Source organism: Denticeps clupeoides, chromosome 5 (genome assembly GCF_900700375.1).
Source record: "Denticeps clupeoides chromosome 5, fDenClu1.1, whole genome shotgun sequence".
NCBI lineage: Eukaryota > Metazoa > Chordata > Actinopteri > Clupeiformes > Denticipitidae > Denticeps > Denticeps clupeoides.
In genome coordinates this window covers 29,977,832-29,996,309 of record NC_041711.1, presented here as the reverse complement: position 1 = coordinate 29,996,309, position 18,478 = coordinate 29,977,832, and the positions used below count along the sequence as shown (strand labels likewise).

The 18,478-nt window shown below is 43.7% G+C and overlaps 3 protein-coding genes and 1 long non-coding RNA gene across 7 annotated transcripts; 2 read left to right on the top strand and 2 right to left on the bottom strand.

The window, feature by feature from the left end:
• The first annotated feature begins 298 nt into the window (after positions 1–298).
• LOC114791249 (uncharacterized) lies at positions 299–3,446 on the top strand. Its single transcript, XR_003749952.1, has 6 exons — positions 299–436; positions 2,239–2,322; positions 2,410–2,481; positions 2,587–2,624; positions 2,712–2,814; positions 3,113–3,446. It is a non-coding gene; the product is annotated as an uncharacterized LOC114791249 (long non-coding RNA).
• Positions 3,447–5,583: 2,137 nt separating this feature from the next.
• LOC114791248 (protein JTB-like) lies at positions 5,584–7,626 on the bottom strand. Of its 2 annotated transcripts, XM_028981921.1 has the most exons (5): positions 7,046–7,625; positions 6,931–6,971; positions 6,779–6,858; positions 6,269–6,348; positions 5,587–6,132 (listed from the first exon to the last, which is right to left on the bottom strand). In XM_028981921.1, exons 1-5 carry the CDS (start codon positions 7,114–7,116, stop codon positions 5,976–5,978), a joined length of 429 nt encoding a protein of 142 aa, XP_028837754.1. In that variant the 5' UTR covers positions 7,117–7,625; the 3' UTR covers positions 5,587–5,975. The 2 variants fall into 2 exon arrangements, with proteins under 2 accessions (XP_028837753.1, XP_028837754.1); XM_028981920.1 differs by having other exon boundaries at positions 5,584–6,132; positions 6,779–6,971; positions 7,046–7,626.
• Positions 7,627–9,250: 1,624 nt separating this feature from the next.
• creb3l4 (cAMP responsive element binding protein 3-like 4) lies at positions 9,251–14,777 on the bottom strand. The gene is made up of 10 exons (XM_028981089.1): positions 14,739–14,777; positions 14,192–14,335; positions 13,853–14,120; positions 13,041–13,177; positions 12,856–12,945; positions 10,608–10,714; positions 10,415–10,483; positions 10,192–10,276; positions 9,884–9,980; positions 9,251–9,795 (listed from the first exon to the last, which is right to left on the bottom strand). Exons 2-10 carry the CDS (start codon positions 14,330–14,332, stop codon positions 9,467–9,469), a joined length of 1,323 nt encoding a protein of 440 aa, XP_028836922.1. The 5' UTR covers positions 14,333–14,335; positions 14,739–14,777; the 3' UTR covers positions 9,251–9,466.
• Positions 14,778–16,010: 1,233 nt separating this feature from the next.
• LOC114790860 (zinc transporter ZIP1-like) lies at positions 16,011–18,227 on the top strand. Of its 3 annotated transcripts, XM_028981262.1 has the most exons (5): positions 16,011–16,191; positions 16,533–16,585; positions 16,686–16,915; positions 17,028–17,158; positions 17,263–18,227. In XM_028981262.1, exons 3-5 carry the CDS (start codon positions 16,723–16,725, stop codon positions 17,983–17,985), a joined length of 1,047 nt encoding a protein of 348 aa, XP_028837095.1. In that variant the 5' UTR covers positions 16,011–16,191; positions 16,533–16,585; positions 16,686–16,722; the 3' UTR covers positions 17,986–18,227. The 3 variants fall into 3 exon arrangements, with proteins under 3 accessions (XP_028837095.1, XP_028837097.1, XP_028837096.1); XM_028981264.1 differs by lacking the exon at positions 16,533–16,585 and having other exon boundaries at positions 16,672–16,915; XM_028981263.1 differs by lacking the exon at positions 16,533–16,585 and having other exon boundaries at positions 16,012–16,191.
• Positions 18,228–18,478: the final 251 nt, after the last annotated feature.

Genomic DNA, 18,478 nt, shown 5'->3' with positions numbered 1-18,478 from the left:
TACTAAAGAGGTTGCTGTTGACTTGGCTGACTGCTCTTAATGCCACATCGCTGAGACAGTTTGAGAAACATTAAGAGAAACATCAGGTTTTCCTGCCAGACTCCTGTCAGCCAACAGTAATAAATGACAAAAGCAATTCAGCCTTCAGTTTGCATGTTGGGATTTGTCTGTTCGTCTTTTTTTTGACCGTTTTGCAGGAAAATATCCTTTGCGGTGTTAAGTTTAGTCTAAATGTCTACCTTGGCGAGATAGAGTTGCACTAAGCCCCTCTGGCCCTGCCCTGCTCCACCTCCCACCTATAAAATCCGCCGGCACCCCCAGACATGCACACAGAACGCACTTCTCTTCCCAGTCACTTGCCTTCTCCTCACCAGCATGCACAGACGACTGCTCTCTGTGTGGGTGACCGTGGTGCTGCTGATGCCTGTGTGCAGGGGTGAGTACACATTTTCACTCACACATTTTCAAGCACAAGACTGAAGTTGGACTTGCGAGGCTGCGCTGCACAGTGCACTGTTTACATGGAGGGGGGGGGGGGGGGGGGGGGCATAGAAATCCCTGTTTCAGATAGGAACGAGCTGAGCAAATCAACCACTGCAGGACAGTCAGGGGCCTGCTGAACTAACTCTCAGTGTAATGCAGTGTGAAAGATACAACTGTCTGCTGCATGCTATGCACTAAAGACAGACTTTGGTGCGTCCACCTTGTCTGATCATTCACATCTACAGCATTTATCAGACGCCCTTCTCCAGAGCGACTTACAATCAGTATTTACAGGGGACAGTCCTGGAGCAACTTAGGGTTAAGTGTCTTGCTCAGGGACACAATGGTAGTAAGTGGGATTTTGGAGAGTGTGTTACCTACTAGGCTACTAGAACCATGTTAATTTTGTCTTTGTGTCTTATTAAGAAGCAGACAGATGTTGGGTGCGTGCCCAGTGGGCCGTGATGAATGTAGTTCAAACTTTATGTTGCTGTGTTTAGTGAGTAATGCAGCTAATACCACGCTCTGATGAGATGCGTGTGGGCCAAGAGGAGAAGAAAAAATTAAAATAGTCACACACAAGTGTGCGTTTTGTGCCTGCCTTTCAGGTCTCCAGCCCTTAGCCAAGGTAGGGAAACGCTGCTGCAATAACAGAAATGTACATTCAAGAGATCATTTCCCCTCCTTAAAAACAGACGCTTGTTTAAGACCTGGGTGCACACAGGGATTTCACTGCAACCCTGCAATTAGTTTACTAATTAATGGGCCCGATTTGGCTAAAGATTATCTCAACTTGGGCTGAACTGACATTTAACTCAAAATGCTGGATTGAGAATCCTCTCATTAAAATGTGTGTGAGGCAGAAGTGAAATATTCTTCGTACATGCTGCTTATTGTACAGAATCCTTAACCCGTGAAATATAGACGTGATTGTAGAAGCTACCATTTTTGACTGGAAGAGTGAGATTTATTTGAAGAGACTTGTCTTGGTGTGCCTCTTTTTGCCTTCAGGGCATAGGGGATGAGGAAACTGGCTTATCATACAAATCTGATGACAGCGGAGGAAAAGAAAATCCCTGAAATGGGCGGCTGCAAGACGTCAAACTAAGAGCGGACTTAGAGACGGAAAAGAACTTTTGTTAACCTTACCATGGGTCTTATAGAACAACATAAAAACGGATTCAAATAATGAAGCAATTTGCATTTCCCCCGCAAAATCAGCCGGGTGTGGGTGCACTATTCAAACAAGTTTTTTCAAGCGTGCCCTGTTCATAACATCCCTCATAGAACAGAACTACACCATCACTGGGAGATTCCATCAGAGTAACCCAATACTCCTCCCTGCTCGCACGCTTACTTTCCCTGGGCCACTGCAACACGGCGCAGAGCCTATATATCCTCCATTCAGGGTGTGATTGATGGATTTGGGCCTCAAGTCGTCCACGTTATCCTGCATTATCCCACTGTCAAGTCATATATCCTTGTTTCAGGAACAGACACGCCTTTTGTGCTGCTATTGTTCTGCGCTGTCTCTCCAGAGCATAACTTAGCCAAGAAGTCTTTATTTGTCTTGGTCCAGAAGAATTGGAACCTTTTTTGCAGCCTTGAGGCATGGAGCTTTTGTTTGCATCTGTAATCGTGTGATTAACAGCACATTGCAAATCTTTGAAATCCGAGACGCTCAAAGAAAGGGATTTTCTGATGACAGATGTGAGTGACTCATCTTTTTGTGCTCTTTTTCAACTTAACTTGCAGGTAACGACCCGCAATATGAACCTGAATATGTTACAACAACCGAAGACTATGACTACAACTCAACATTTGATTATTACATATATTGTACGTCTTCTGCATTTCTAGTTTTACACATTTTGTTTCTCCTTTATTATAATGCATCTGTTGAAAATGATGATTATCTGTTTTCAGACAATACAAGCAGTGTGAATTATAATGTGTATGAAATATTAAATAACTCTGATGAAGACTCTACACACACGGGTAATTATTATGAATATGATTTCATGTCAAAGCATCAGTATCAGTATCAGTTCCTCAGGCAGTTTTGATCCTGTTCTTCTCACTTCTAACTGGTTATATTCGTAGACAAAGAAAATCCTAACATTCGTCACAGCCTTAGTAAGGTATGTTTATGTTTTTATACATGAATTATATGCAATTGGTAAACATTAAATCATCATTAATGCACACAACATTTTGTTGTTGTACAGGCCACAGGGACCGTATCTGCACAATTTATTCCACTGCTGGTCTTATCCCTCCACCAGCTCTGTCATATGTTTTAAAATGGAATAAAGTTCAGTTCAGTTCAAGGTCAGTGAAAAGTCTGTTAAAGCTGAATGTCAGTCCTGTATAATCTATAGACTTTCCTGGGATAAAGGCAAAATCTAAAAGCGTTTTATTTGATGTCTGTTTGTTTAGTTGTGATGGAGCTATACTGTTTATATTTACATAAATGAGATATGAAATATGAAATATTGAGATGTACAGGGTGGGAGGGTTTTTTGTGTTCATAATTACTGGCATACAACATTCTCTAATAATCACAGACAAAATTATGAGGAGGGTGGAAGATGTGGATTTGAGAATTGTTCTCTTTGAACCTTTTCAGAACTGCAAAGAAGAGGAGTAATCTGGGCCATGCCATCAACTGTAACAAGCCCACATGATTAGGCACACTTATGCACTTAAAGGACATTTTTTAGGGACCTATATTTGCAGCAATAATTAATTTCAAGCTCTATGTTAAAAGATGTCATCTGTTTATTAACAAATAATGTACATTTATTCATAGGCTTGAATTGTGTTGTTTTTTTTTACTTAATGGCTCTTTTGACAGCAATATTTCTCCTATCGTATAACATGGATAGACACTGTATTGTCACAGCATCTTCAGTTTAATTGTACAATAACTATTTGTATAATAAAAACATTACTTGACTAGAGGTCTAAAGCTAAATGAGGATAAATGGTGATAAAATGTTGAATAATACAAATAATTCATTCATAGATACTAAAAACACTAAATTACTACAGGAATGTATAAATCAATAATGACATTTCAAAATGCACATTAAAGAGATACATAAATAACAAGTTATGAACATTTTAAAACTATACAAATTACTCTGCAACAGGCTGTCTGGATGATTGTAACCAACATTGCCACTGTGTGGTGAAAACTTCTCTTTTTCATAAACCATCAGTGCCTCACGTATTCCAACCCAGTCCAAGATTCACTTTCTCGCTTCCCAACAGGTATTTCCATCATCCACCATCCCACTGCTACTGTATATGACGATGTACAGCACTGTGCAGTGGTTTTAGTAAAGGTTTAGAGTAAAGAAAAGGTTTTTGAAATAGTTCAGAAAGGGCCAGGAGCAACAATTCAAAAGCAAAAATGGCAATAATTTCATTTGGTTTGTTGATATTTGAGATGTACTACAAAAACTTGAGGCTGGTCTCTCCCACAAGCAAATGTCTACAGATGGAGAACAATATTGTATTACTGCTCGGAGGACAATAGGATTACAGAGTCTCTTTCGCTACACAAATAATGACATTGCTTGATTAAGGACAGAAGGACATTCGGAAGTAAACTGTTTAAGTAAATCCATTTAAAGGACCCTAATGTGAATAGACCTAATAAATGAGTGAATGAAGGTGCAAGACTAGGCTGAACTTTCGTCCCCGTCCCCGTCCCCCACGAGGAGGTCCCGGTGAAGACGTCACCGGTGGGTTAAACCCATCTAAAACAGGAAAAAGATTAGTCCCGCGAATGGAACAACCAGGCCGGATTAATGTCGCCTGGGTCTCCCTTTCTGGGGTTTTACGTAACGGGCAGCGCCGGGGATGTGAAAGTCCTGTTTACTAGGTCATGAAGCAGCGCGACTTTCTCCATATCGCACGACATCCGCGAAATCGATCTGATTTAGCAGGCCAAACGTCCGCACCCCATCCACGGTTTCAAACGACCTGGCACTCTGTCCTCCAAACCAAGACTGGATGTCTGCACGAGCTCCCCTCCAGGTTACCTAATTAGTCGTCTAATCGGGGTGGAGATTAATTGTATAAAGGGAATTTGCCAGGCTTTGGGTGCCCCGGTTCAGCACCCTGGACAACGTCCCTCCACTGAGAACCATGGCCAGAACAGGCACGCTTCTACTGGCGCTGTGCGTCCTCCTCTGCTCCGTCTCGCCCGCCAGCCCGGCCCGGCCCGGCGAGCAGAAGCGAGAGCTGGTGAGTTCATTCATTTCATTTCATCTGACTTAAAATACTTCAATTAAGCAAAACAAATGCAACACTGTTCAAAGGTTTGTGGTCATTTAGAAAAGTCCTCGTTTTTAATGAAAAATGACAAATAAACGATAAATAATCATTGACAAGTCTGAAACTATTGAAAAGGTTTTCTAATAATCAATGAGACTTTGGAAATGGCAGGTTAACACAGCCTTCCATCTCAAAACTAATTGCTGCTGATAAAGTTCCTCTCTACATGTATGCAGATATTCCATCATTTCCAGTTACAGCATTTACACTTGACGCATGTGATGCCTTTTTAATGCTAAAAACTATTGTTTCCTGTTTAAAATTGATAATTAATGGATAATAAAATCATGTATAATTAATATATAAGTGTGCATTACCTAGATGCTGGAATATTTCAATAGTCTCTATACCTTTACCAGCTGGGTGTTCTTCAGAACGTTTTAGAAAAACTTCAAAACCGAAGAATGACTATTTGGGAGAGGAAGCACAGTCGTCTTCCTAATGTAAGTAAGCTGCGCTTGGCAGAGAGTAAATAATGTAAATTAGTATAAACTGAAAAGAAAAGCTAAAACGGCACAGTGCGCCACCTAGCGTCTGGTAGAGACATGAACAGTTCACCCAACTGAATGACGTAACACTGCCGTAGCCTAGTTCTGCAATGCAATCGTGCTATTTGTCTTTGATGGAATTTCCCAGATTAAATTGAGCACTAAACATTTCTGTCTTTCCGCAGTGCAACGTTGGGGATTTCTGCACAGTCAAAAAAGGGCCGCGCTTTGGCCAACTCTGTGACTGCCCACGAGGCTCAAAATGCAACCTGTTTTTCTTAAAATGCTTGTGACCCGAGTGCACAATTCATACTTTTTTTATTGACAAAAATATTTTCTGTAAAATGCATTTTATTTAAATAAACAGCTTTATTATTTATAAAGGAAATCTCACTTTTTCAGACTTTAATGCGAATTTTATTCTATTTCAAGTACAGCAGCTTTTGATGAGTGTTTGACATTCACATGTTAGTGGAATTGTGCTTAATGTAATATGGAAAGAGCTGTCGAAAATAATATACAATCATCCTATATTTTAAGTATATATTTTTTCAAACAAACACAGAGAGGGGCTTTACAGCAAATTGCTAGAATATGGGCAGTAGTGTACCTTGCGGCTAAATGCCCCGTAGGCCCATACAGTCCTCCATCCAGATACTATAATGACTCAATCTGCCTGCGGACCTTTTCAGACACAATGCGGTCCAGGGCTCTCTGGCGTGAAATGACCAGCAGAACAAACAGAACCGTCAGGCCCATCATGGTCCCCTCAAACCTCCAGAAGGCCATCTCTTCCATCCCTGTAGAAATGCAGCTGTGGTGGTAAACAGGCTCTGGTTAGGCAAAGCATCCAGAAACCATGAGAGACATTTTTTAATAGAACAGTTTCTGCTTTTACGCTTTATAAACTTTAAAAACAATATTTCGCTTTTAAATGAGTGACCAGTCACCTCTTGAAGTCAATCTTCTCTGACCTTACACATTGGACCTTCTGTATGAATCCAGTCGAATGGCATACTGACCACCATTTCTAAAGAGAAATGAAATGAATAAAAGATGACCCATGAAAGACTCTTATGGGGTGGTTTCATGTTGTATAATGGATGCAGGCTTATATTATATATAACCGTCACACTGGCAGGACATGGCGAAGAAGAAGGACGCGTACGCACCACGTCACGAGACGGGGGAAACACCACCAAACAACGACCCTGCGGCCAACAGACACGAACAGGGCAGATTTATATGATCAGACACAGGTGCACACAACCAGGAAACATAGTAACACAGGATCAGCGTGGAACTCCGGATCCCGACTAAAGAGCACTGACTAAACAGAGAAGTGAGGAAGCAAGAGAATAAGACGCATAGACGCGTGTAGACACACACCAGGGAAGAGACAGAAGGACGTGGCCAGAGAGACGACGCGCTTCTGCTCGTTCACCCAACATGCCTCTCACCATTTGAATCCGATCGCAAGGAGCACATTCGGCCAGCACCACGACCTCCTCCTTCTGCCAGCAGGGATCGCGGAGCGGCTCTGGCGAGAGATTTCGTTTAGTTTTTTTTTTTTTTTCGATCGGTCGAGGTCGACGGCGGCGAGCTGCTGTACCTGCGGTGTCGCGTTGTCGTTGGACGGCGGCGGCCGCAGCGCTGTGCGGAGGGTCGTACGATTAGTGTCACACACGCGTTATTCCGCACAAACGTCACACCGTCGCGCCGCGTACCTGGGAGTCGCCGCGGCCAGGAGGAGAGCGCACACCGCAACCAGTTCTGCTACCTGTCCGGGGAAAGCCATCGCCTTTCTCTTACCTGCCGTCGTCGCGTCTAAAGCAGGAGGGACGATTTCATTCGGTTTAATTACAGGCAACGTTCGCTTTGCGTGGGTTTTAAGGCGCACAGATGCATGCAAACGCGCAACAAGTCCTCCATTCGGTCATATCTGCCTGTCCGGAAACTGCAACCTAATACGGGGTCCGCCGCGTCCCGGGTTCTTTATCGCGCTTCAGCAGCCGGCCAAAGTTAGTCCGAGCGGCCGTGTAACACCCCGGAGCTTCCGTTTACACGGGCATTTAAACGCCTTACCGCCGGGAAATGGCGAAACTTTCCAGAAGGATCGTGTCTGCTGCCCCTGCTGGACCGACGATCGAGTGTTCGCGTTCAAACACGCACAAAAAAAGGCCCCGCCGTCCTTCATGATCGATTCGAGAAATGTGTCTTCCATCAGGTGGTCATGGACAGCTTCATCCCACAGGCAGCCATACAACTGAACTCTCGGGGACTTTCCACTCTGGACTGACACACTTACACACACACACACACACACACCACCTCTGTAATGTACAAACGTATCTTTAAATAGATAAATAATGCATGCAAATGTGTATTTTGCTGTTGTCAGTATAAAAAGATGCCCCATGAAAGACTCTTATGGGGTGGTTTCATGTTGTAGAATGAATGCAGGCTTATATTATATAGAACTGTCACACTGGCAGGACACAGGAAGGACGTGCACGCACAACGTCACAAGATGAGTTTAATACCTCTGTTATATTGTAATATTATATACTAAGTGAAAGTGAAGAGAGTCATTGTGATACACAGCAGCACAGCACACAGTGCACACAGTGAAATTTGTCATCTGCATTTAACCCGTCTCCCTTGGTGAGCAGTGGGCAGCTCATGACAGGCGCCCGGGGAGCAGTGTGTGTGCTTTGCTCAGAGGCACCTCAGTGGTACCTTGGCCTCGGGATTAGAACCGACAACCTTCTGATCACAGGGCCACTTCCTTAACCGCTGGGCCACCACTGCCCCGCACCACTCCATTTTGCACAGCCATATTTGCACTGTTTTACTTTGCACATTTATTCTTCATTCCACCAGTTTAGCATTATCTGTCTTATTGTTGTCTACATGTTTTTTTAGTTATATGTTACCCTTGCCCTGCCTGTGTCCCCTGTTTGCACTTTATGTTGCCCAGTTTGTCTGTGTCGCACACGAGCACTTTTTGAGTGTGTAACTTTGTCTAATCGTTCAAATGTTACATGTAGCACCAGGTTCTGGAGAAACGTTGTTTCATTTCACTATGTGGGTTCTAACATGTATATATCGCTGAAATGACAATAAGGCTCAACTTGAACTTCGAAGGCCAAGGGCCCTCAATCAACAGCTCTACATGAGCAGCCATTGTCCAACATGCAGCTTTCCACAGAACCAAAACACACATGATGGAGCCTCCATGGAAAACATCTTCAGTGGCATCTCCTTCTGCCTTTTTAAGTCTACGCTCTTAAACGTTTGGATTTTGTACCTCAACTTACAACCTGGTTATACTTCACCAGCACAAAGCGTGAATAATTTTCCCCAGTGTCAATATTTTTGTGTCCTCTGCATTTAACCCATCAACCATAGTGAGCAGCCATGGATGGCGCCAGATGAGCGGTGTGGTGGCACCTTGACTGTTCGGGATTTGAACCTGCTTCCTCACCCGCTAGGCCACCCCTGACCCTTATTAAAACACCTGCTGTGTACCTGTCTTCCTTCCACAATGTATTGCCTACAGATACACATCTGAAGCTTGCCAGATATTTAGATGGTGCATGCAGGACAGCTGCCTTGCTACAGTAAGCACAGTAGTAGATCTAACTGCTAAGCTAACTGCTAAGAAGCAGTCAAAATATTTTAAACGTGCATTTTATGCAAATAATTGCTGCAGTGATTAACAGAATACATTTGACATAGCAAAATAACAACAGACACAAGACACAGAATAAAATTACGAAACAGGAGATAGATTTGGTACTTTTTAAATTAATTTGGACTAATGACGTAATGTACAAATGTATCTTTAAATTGCACAAAGCACATAGATAAATAATGCATGCAAATGTGTATTTTGCTGTTGTCAGTAAAAAAAAAAAAAAAAAAAAAACTTTGTGTAAGATCCAGGCATCAATCAGACTGAGTTTTCTCTGGATAAATTTGTCCTGTTCTCTGTCTATTACTAAAATAACAATTTGGAGGTTTTTCCCCAATTTCTCCCCAGAAAACCACCAACAAGAGCAGGTCAATGATTTAGTAGAAACACAGCTAGTTGGGAGAAAACTGTGGCTCATAAAAGTAAAAAAAATAAAAATAAAATAAAGAAGCTACATTTCATCTGCATGGGCTGGTTTTGCCTGGTCACTGGCTGAACTTTTTTGCCCTGAAGCTGATATGATGCCCTGAGGCAGAGGGTCTATCATTCCATCACCCAGGGCTGTACTTTTACTGATGTTTCTCTCCTGAACATCCCCATTATCGTCCACTTCAGCAGCGTCTGGAGACTGCAAAAGCCCTGGAGAAGCTGTGTCTGGAGGCTCGGGTGGAGTCAATTCTGAGGAAAGTGGTGCAGCGTCAAGGAGAACTTCAGCGCCGTCAAGGTCCTCTGATGCTTGTAACGGTGAGGCATGATCGTTAAGAATGTTCCTGGAGATGACTGCAGAGTAAATAGTAATGCAATGATCAACCAAAAACTATATAAAACGTATTAAGATTAATACACACAAGCCTGTTCTAAAACAAACCTCCTGGAGACACATAGACTTCTTCCACTGCCGGAGAATTCCTGCTCAAAGGACCATAACTCGGGGAGATAATGAGCAGTAGTGAAAAGAAGAAAATCTAGGGGTAACAACACCACACACACACACAAATTTAATACACATTGTGCATACAGATATAATTATCATAAGATGGAAGTACCCCCCCCCCCCCAGGCTTCCAAAATCCCACCACCTATTCCCAAAAAACAGCACTTAACAAAGTCACCCAGTTAAAGGAATCCATGGGGAAAAAAATGGATAGTTGGAGAACAAAATGGAGATGTGCTCACCATGATGCAGGTGCTCGTCTGCGCTGCCTTCGAAGCGGTTTGTTTGATGAGAGACTGAAGCTTGCGCAACTGAGCCATTAGTGATCTGTATAAACAGTTTGGACGATTCTTGTAAAAGAAACACACTGTACTGTCTGAATGTTGCACCTACAGACAAGACCCTGCTGTTCGGCATTCCTGCTGAAAGGACACAAATTCAGCTGAAAGGGAGTGAGTCACTCACACATTGTGCTTCTCCAGCTGCTCCGCTGTCCTCTGCAGCTCCTTGTTCTGCACCGAACAGGCCTCCACCCTAACAAATACAACGGCACTGTTCACATGAAAGAGTATGACTTCTGGTCCTGTGTGTTGGTTTCATTTGTTGTACGTAACAAAACCTAAGTCTTTTCAGAAAGATGCGAATTTGAGAACTTCACCTGCTCTCCAACCCATCAATGTACTCCTTCTTCCTGCGCCGGCTGTCCTGCGCTGACAGTTTATTTCGGATTTTTCGACGGACCTTCTTAAGAACTCTCTCCTCCGCCTACAAAATTACAAGGTAACATGTAACTTTATAACCGATATCCAACCTTCCGTTCATATCAAAAATCTTAGAAAAAGTCGTAGCCCAGCAGCTGAGCGCATACCTAGACTGTAACAATGTCCATGAAGTATATCAATCAGGATTTAGACCTCATCATAGCACTGAGACAGCGCTGGTTAAAGACCTGCTGTTGGCCTCTGATCAGGGACGCATCTCGCTGTTTGTCCTGCTTGATCTGAGTGCAGCGTTTGACACTATCGATCACGCTATTCTCCTTGCCAGGTTAGAGAATGTTAATGGGATTAAGGGAACAGCCCTTGAATGGTTCAGATCATATTTGACCGACCAATATCAGTTTGTGGACATCAATGGTGTTTCGTCTTCACATAGTAAAGTCGAGTTTGGTGTTCCACAAGGTTCTGTCCTAGGTCCGTTACTTTTTTCTCTAAACATGTTACCTTTAGGCGACGTCATCCGCAAACACGGTATTAGCTTTCATTGCTACGCTGACGACACACAGCTGTATCTGTCAGCAATGCCAGATCAGAGGCAGCAGCTGAACAAAATAGAGAATTGTCTGAAGGACATTAGACAGTGGATGCTTACCAACTTTCTCCTGTTAAACCCTGACAAGACAGAAGTGCTTGTACTTGGGCCTCAAGCAGCCAGGCATAAACTGGCTGACTACACCATAACCCTGGATAGCCTTTCTATCTCACCGAGTATTGAAGTGAAGGACCTAGGTGTCATCATTGATGCAGGTCTCTCATTCAATTCGCATGTAGATAATGTCACTAGAATAGCATTCTTTCACCTTAGAAATATTGCAAAAATAAGAAATATCATTTCAATGCATGATGCAGAAAAGTTGGTCCATGCATTTATTACATCAAGGTTAGATTACTGCAATGCATTATTGTCTGGATGCTCTAGTAGGTGCATGAGTAAACTCCAGCTAGTACAGAATGCTGCAGCCAGAGTTCTAACCAGAACCAGGAAATTTGACCACATCACCCCAGTCTTACAATCACTGCACTGGTAACCCATCAAATTTAGGATTGACTACAAAATCCTACTTTTAACCTATAAAGCTCTAAATGGTCTCGCCCCACAGTACCTGAGTGAACTTTTGGTTCTTTACGAACCGCCACGCCCCCTTCGATCAATGGGTGCGGGGTCACTACTGGTACCAAAGGTGCAGAAGGTCACAGCTGGGAGCAGATCCTTCTCCTATAGAGCTCCGCAGTTGTGGAACAGCTTGCCTGTCAGTGTCCGGGATTCAGACACAATCTCAAAACTTCTGTTTTCTCTGGCTTTTTGCTAAAGTCCTAGACCCTCATTTCACTTCATCTTGACGCAGTGTCAATTATAAAGTCCAGTTTATCACAGAGTCCCCCTGTTAGACAAAGTTAAATTCACCCTAGTTAGGCTGTCCTAGTTAGGGTACCGGGCCACTGTAGCACCAATATACCACATATTGCAGTATCGGTCGTACAGTGCAACCGTCTGCCGCTGCTTCTGTTTGTTTTTCTCCGAGACACGGAATCAAGCACCCAGACTACTGGCAGACCCCAGTGAAGAGACCAGCAAATAAATCCTGGTTCCTGACAACTGCTTAACAAGGACATACCATGAAACAAACCAGAGGGTCACCACAGCCGCCACCACCACCGTTACAACTACAGCTATAGGGATCTTCAAATGGACCAGTAACATCATTATTGACACGTAATCTAGACCATGACACTGACTACATCCTGGACTTCTCCAACCCTACAACTGTAGGACTTATTATTATATCATCCCCAGCCCTGCACTGACACCATTTGCAGGCTCACTCTACCCTGGAAGAGTAGAGTGAGCCTCTACCCCTCTCTGTATCACTCCTTCCCAATGTTTCTTCCTTTTTTTTTCTCTCTCCTAGAGTTTTTTTTGTGTGGAGTTTTTCCTTGTGTGCAGAAGGGTCAAGTGTGGGGGGTGTCAACTGTAGGGCCTGTCAAAGCCCATTGAGACATACTGTATGTGATTTTGGGCTATATAAGAAATAAATGTTGTTGTTGTAGTATAACTTTTTTACACTTCCACAGTTCCATTCCAGGCTGCGTGAACCCCTTTATAACCAGACTCTGGGCCCAACACACCTTGGTAAGGGGAAGATTGTTCGGCAGGGAGATTCCTTCCTGGTTCAGAAGCTTCTGCTCCTCCTCAGTCAGGTGAAGCTCCGGGTAAGACTAAAAATGGCAGGAGGCACCATTACTCTAATTAGTTAAAGACATACGAAGACAAAGAAGAGTCAAACAAGAGAGTAACACTGTATAAAGCTCACCAGTGTGGTGTCTGAGTTGCTGTGCTCATGACAAACATGAGATGTGGAGTGAACATTCTCTGCATTTTCAGCAGAAGCAAGGGGGAAATCATTAACAATACAGGAGTCAGAAACCAGCATTTGGGAACTCCACTCGTCTAAAGAGACAAATAGCGAAAAAAAAAAAAAAAAAAAAAAAAGATATAAAAAGAAAAGTTCTTCATTTCATGAGCCATTAATATATGACATAATGGAAAGATAAATAAATAACTCAATCCTTCTAAGGATTAAGAAATGCAAATGGAAAAAAAATTCACTTTGTAAGCTTATTCAACATTAATATGAGTTCCCTCTGACCTGTCTGTGGTCCTGCAGTGGCTAGAAATGGTGGTGTGTGCAATGAGTGCTTTGGCCATTCTGCGACTGTCTCCCCTTATGTTGTCAAAAAGGGACAGGTTACCTCCCATTTCTCTGGGGAGTGTTGGTGATGTCATTTCCGTAAATGCACGATCAACTTCTATAGGTCGCTCTCCTCCTCGTCCCTCCTCACTCTTCCTCATTAGCATTTAAAGCTACAGACACCGAAATGGCGCGTCCTGGGGAAATCTCATTGTGGGACTGACTAAAAGTGGCAGTAATTCTGCACCACAACTGAATTTCGAAAAAGACTCTTCAGATAAATTATTAGGGGATGACTAGGACCCATATAAAAGAAAAACTATTTGTAACAGGGGACCTTTAAATTCATACTCAAGCCCTCTAAATTCTCTGAAAACAAGTTATTTTCCCCTTATTAAGTAATGTTCACAGACATAGTGTAGAGCTGAACTCACCAAGCTCTATGGATATAACGTCCACATTGTGCTCTTCAGGTTCTGACTTAATGTTCCCTACAGAACCAATGTCATAGACAACCTGATAGACAGTGGGACCAGAGAAGTCCTGAGCAGGCTCTGCCGTCCCAGGAGAGCTCTCGGAGTGGGGCTCCTCTGAAGCTTCAGTGTCGCTCTCTGAATAAGCTTCCTGGAAGTGTCCAGTGGAGTACATCTCATTGGGATTGATGGCATGGAGTACGTCCTCAGACTCGCTGTCACTGAGAACCTGAAGCAAAATTGTTCACTTTGACACTGTTCTACTTCTTCTCACAGCTTTTCCATGAAAGGTAAACTCACACTTTGGGGTTCGGTGGTCCATTCCAGGGCCTTTTCTGTGTCACAATATACACTGTGGTGGCCTTCAAGTACTACCCTCCCCTCCACCAAACCACCATCGTCCCGTAGCTCTAAAAACACCCCCCCGTTTTCAGCCTCCATTTCCTGCAACACAGAAGAGGAGCTGTTGTTGCAAATAATTACAAACTGCAAAAGAGATAAAAACCAAAGATCCTTTCGAAAACGTGCTTTGCAAGAGGCAGGTGTGGCATTTACACAAGGAGTGTTTGATCACAAAACACCGAACTGCCTGACAGGATACTGGCATCCTGGTGGATGTTAAATTAAGTCCTTACTTCTTTACAGCTACGTAACAGTGGAACGCATAAACACGCTTATTTTACTTCTGGAAGGAAAAAAAAAAATAAGACAATATCACGCAGACCACCGTAGTTCAACACTCAACCAATACCAACAGCCCACTACGTTTCTGTCGCGTTTTCTAAGGAGCAGATACGCCCAGCACAACGCAGCTGGTGTATTTTTTTTTTTAAATAGCAAGAAATACCTTAAACGTTCGCACAGAATTCCGCCCGGCGAAACTACGTGCGCCAAAGGTTAAAAAAAAAAAAAAAAAAAAAAAGTTCCTCGTCTCCTCGTATTTTCGGCGTGTGGGAGGAGTCAAGGAGTTTTGCCGGATAAACAGGAGTTACTTGGTGTCCAAAGCCGCAGGAACTTACTTTACTCTGCACCCTCAGACGACCTGGAGACGACGGCGCGGGCGAATTCCTCAGACATAAACATGGTTAATAATAATTAACGCGACCTTGTTGTTTTTTCCCCCCTTTTTTAAAGGCTTTAAACAGGCGAAGGAGAGCGCACTATCAACACCCGAGCCTACGTCGCACACGGAGGCTGCCACCTAGTCACCAAGGCGGACCGTGATTGGTCAGGCGCCTCTAAATCCAGCCAATCAGCGCGCGGGAGAGTAGCTGCGTCCCAAATATCCGGCATGTGCGGATATGCATTTACATTTACAGCATTTATCAATCAGTAGTTGCAGGGACAGTCTCCCTGGAGCAATTTAGGGTTAAGTGTCTTGCTCAGGGACACAATGGTAGTAAGTGGGATTCGAACTCGGGTCTTCTGGTTCATAGGCGAGTGTGTTACCCACTAGGCTACTACCAGCCCGCTCATGCGGACCGAGCGGTGGACGTTCCGCAAAGTTACATTTTTTTTTTTACATTTATGGCATTTTTATCAGACGCCCTTATCCAGAGCGACTTACAATCAGTATTTACAGGGACAGTCTCCCTGGAGCAACTTAGGGTTAAGTGTCTTGCTCAGGAACACAATGGTAGTAAGTGGGATTTGAACCCGGGTCTTCTGGTTCATAGGCGAGTGTGTTACCCACTAGGCTACTACCACCCCTAGTGACAGTTATCTGCATGTCTTGCGACAAAGGTCACGGTGACTGAAACCGTCTCCTGTTGGACACCATTGATCGCTGCTTTGTCCCGATAACGGCGAATGCCGAGTTGTGAAATAATGACGTTTTTTTTTTCTGGGGTGTTTCCAAAACGAGGGAAACACTATGGTTAATGTATTATAATCATATTTTATGCATATTATGCATACGTTTCTTGTTTGTCTCATGTTTTGTGTCGGAAAGAGAGTACAGCTTGAATTATTATTGTGGCCACTGTTTTATTGTAGTCGTGAAAACCCAACGAAGAGACGAGTGGGAAGATGCAAATATTACACATGTTCCAGTTCCATGAAACAAACCGCCTCTTAACTGTGTGCTCGGTCGCTCCGCTGTGATTTGCGGGGTCTCGACCCCTCCTACACCCGCTTCGGCGGGTCAGCTGACCGCGGTGGGTGGGGGGAGAGTCGGCGTTTGACTCACTCGTTCCCGTAACACAGGAAAACTGCGGCCGATTAAAGCCAAACTCGGGTCTTTCTTCGGGGTGCAGCTCGGCGATCGCAGTCAGGACCGATGGGTTTGGTTCTCTGAGCGGGTAAGAGAAGAGTCTGGAAACTTTTTTTAAAATTATTAGTATTTTTTTTTTAGTAGTATTTTTTTTAAAGCCACTTCTCGTTTCATAAAAAGCCACGTTCTTTAACATGTGCCCGTTGGCCCTAAATGCAGCGTGTACACTAGATTTGCTGTTTTCTTTATAGGGTACTTTCCTCGGGCTCTGGGGTTGTGTGTCCATGCATAAATGTCTTCTTGTGTCGCATACGCAAACACACCGCTCTTTCTGTTTATATATATAGTGTTCGAGGGGGGAAAAAAGTGTTTTAATTAGACTACAGGCCATAAATTACAGATAAATGATTCTTATCTTATTTTACTCAGGGTTTGGTGTCAGTCTTTGCTTCCTCATAAAACACTGGGATTGCCCTTGCGAGGTAATTCCAGTGTGTGTTTTAATTATAAGTTAACATTGACAGTAGTCTCTTTTTTTTGTTGTTGTTGTTGGGCCTGGTGATAATAGCTGCCTGTCCCCAGGGCCCGTGGAGAAGTTGGTCAGCATGGAGAAGGGAGGATGGCTTTGAGCAGTGCCCCTCCCCAACATCCTGGATTAGGCTGGGGGTCCAGGATGGCAGGTGCGACCGTCCCAGATCCTGGACTGGCACTGAAATCAGTGGCTTTGTTTGTGCTGCTCTCAGCAACACTTTTATTTGGCTCTGCCCCCTTGTGCATCATAAGAGGAACCAGATGGGGGAAAACAGATCCAGGTAGAGAAGAAAAACCAGCACAAGCAGATTTATGCTATAGTCGTAAATAATGTCAGAGTACTGTGTTGCCTGAAAGTGTTTTAACTACAGCACAATCTGAAATGTTCTACAGAATTTCATCACAAAGTTTTCTGCTATGTGAGCTGCTTTGCTGGAGGTGTGTTTTTAGCGACCTGTTTTTTGGACCTCATTCCCAATTACCTGGTTGGGATCAGTGCAGCGTTTCAAAGCTTAGGCATCCAGGTAATAACAGTCTAGGGTGAATCATTTATTGTCACTAAACTGTTTCCCTGAACGTTCCTGAAGTCACGAATTTCCTAACTTTCCCCTGTATTTATCTCCCTCAGCTTCAATTTCCTCTCCCAGAGTTCATAATGGCAATGGGCTTCTTCATGGTACTGGTGATGGAACAGATCGTTTTGGCCCTCAAAGATGAGTCTACAAAGTCATCAGGGGAGAGACAAGCTCTTTTGGTGGACTCCAGTGTCATGTCACATGAGAAAGTGACTTTGAGACATACGCCCCGAGGCTCTTCTGCAAACCACACATGGGCAGAATGTGGTGGCATAGGCCCCGTTCTGAAAGGGCTTCATCTTCATGTAGACTTAAACTCTCACTCGGCCATCCGTGCCTTTCTCTTGGTTTTCTCCCTGTCTCTCCACTCTGTGTTTGAGGGTTTGGCAGTGGGATTGCAGCAGGACACCCAGAACATCACAGACATCTGTCTGGCGTTACTGCTTCATAAGAGTGTCATAGCTTTTAGCCTGACTCTGAAACTTGCCCAGAGCCAGTTAAGACGTGTTCCCCTGGTCATGAGCCTCCTGTTGTTTTCAGTAATGTCCCCATTAGGCATAGCAGTGGGAGTGATCCTAACTGAGCTGAACTTGAGTCCGCAACATCAGCTGGCATGCGCCACTTTGGAAGGACTTGCCTCAGGGATATTTGTCTATATCACCTTCATGGAAATCTTACCCCATGAGCTGGGCTCTCCAAAGAATCGCATCCCCAAGGTGGCACTGTTGCTCACTGGTTTCGCCGTTGTCACTGGCGTGCTCTTCATCAAATTCTAACGGTCAGATTTCCACTCCAGGGAAAACTTTGTAAAGGATATGCACTCCTTGGAATAACAATGCTACTTCATCCCCTTTTGCAAGAGAATAAGAGGTATAAACTATATTGTTTCTGTGTTGGATGCATATACTGAGTTCAGATTTGGAAAGCATGTAATGAGAAACGTGTATAAAAATGAAAACTGTGAAAGTATTACAAATATGTAGTATTTGTAGAGTAAAGTCATGATTCTGGTTTAAAACCACATTTCGCGTTGCTGATTCTGGAAGTCCCCCGTGACCCACAGTTTTAATTCCTACCACTGCTTAATTGGCATTGAACAATTGTTAACTTCACCGTGCACAGAAGGCCTGAATGGAAGCATTCTTTCAGGATGGCCTCCAGCAACAGGATTGGGTACCAACTCGATTTTACATTTACCAAATGTATTAAATAACCAAAAAACGCTGGAAGATGAACAGATACACTGCACAAGAGGCACCCAGTGCTTTT

Bases quoted from the DNA above. Each gene is read 5' to 3' on its own strand.
- creb3l4 (XM_028981089.1), bottom strand. From the start codon at position 14,332: ATGGAGGCTGAAAACGGGGGGGTGTTTTTAGAGCTACGGGACGATGGT. The intron at 12,946-13,040 runs GTGAGCTTTATA...TGCCATTTTTAG, and splicing joins GCAACTCAGACACCACACTG to TCTTACCCGGAGCTTCACCT. The intron at 10,277-10,414 runs GTGAGTGACTCA...CTGTTTATACAG, and splicing joins CAGCTGGAGAAGCACAATGT to ATCACTAATGGCTCAGTTGC.
- LOC114791248 (XM_028981920.1), bottom strand. From the start codon at position 7,116: ATGGCTTTCCCCGGACAGGTAGCAGAACTGGTTGCGGTGTGCGCTCTC. The intron at 6,349-6,778 runs GTGAGAGGCATG...ATTTCTCTTTAG, and splicing joins CTTGCGATCGGATTCAAATG to AAATGGTGGTCAGTATGCCA. The intron at 6,133-6,268 runs GTGACTGGTCAC...TTACCACCACAG, and splicing joins GAGAAGATTGACTTCAAGAG to CTGCATTTCTACAGGGATGG.
- LOC114790860 (XM_028981264.1), top strand. From the start codon at position 16,723: ATGGCTTTGAGCAGTGCCCCTCCCCAACATCCTGGATTAGGCTGGGGG. The intron at 16,916-17,027 runs GTAGAGAAGAAA...AATGTTCTACAG, and splicing joins ATGGGGGAAAACAGATCCAG to AATTTCATCACAAAGTTTTC. The intron at 17,159-17,262 runs GTAATAACAGTC...TATCTCCCTCAG, and splicing joins TTCAAAGCTTAGGCATCCAG to CTTCAATTTCCTCTCCCAGA.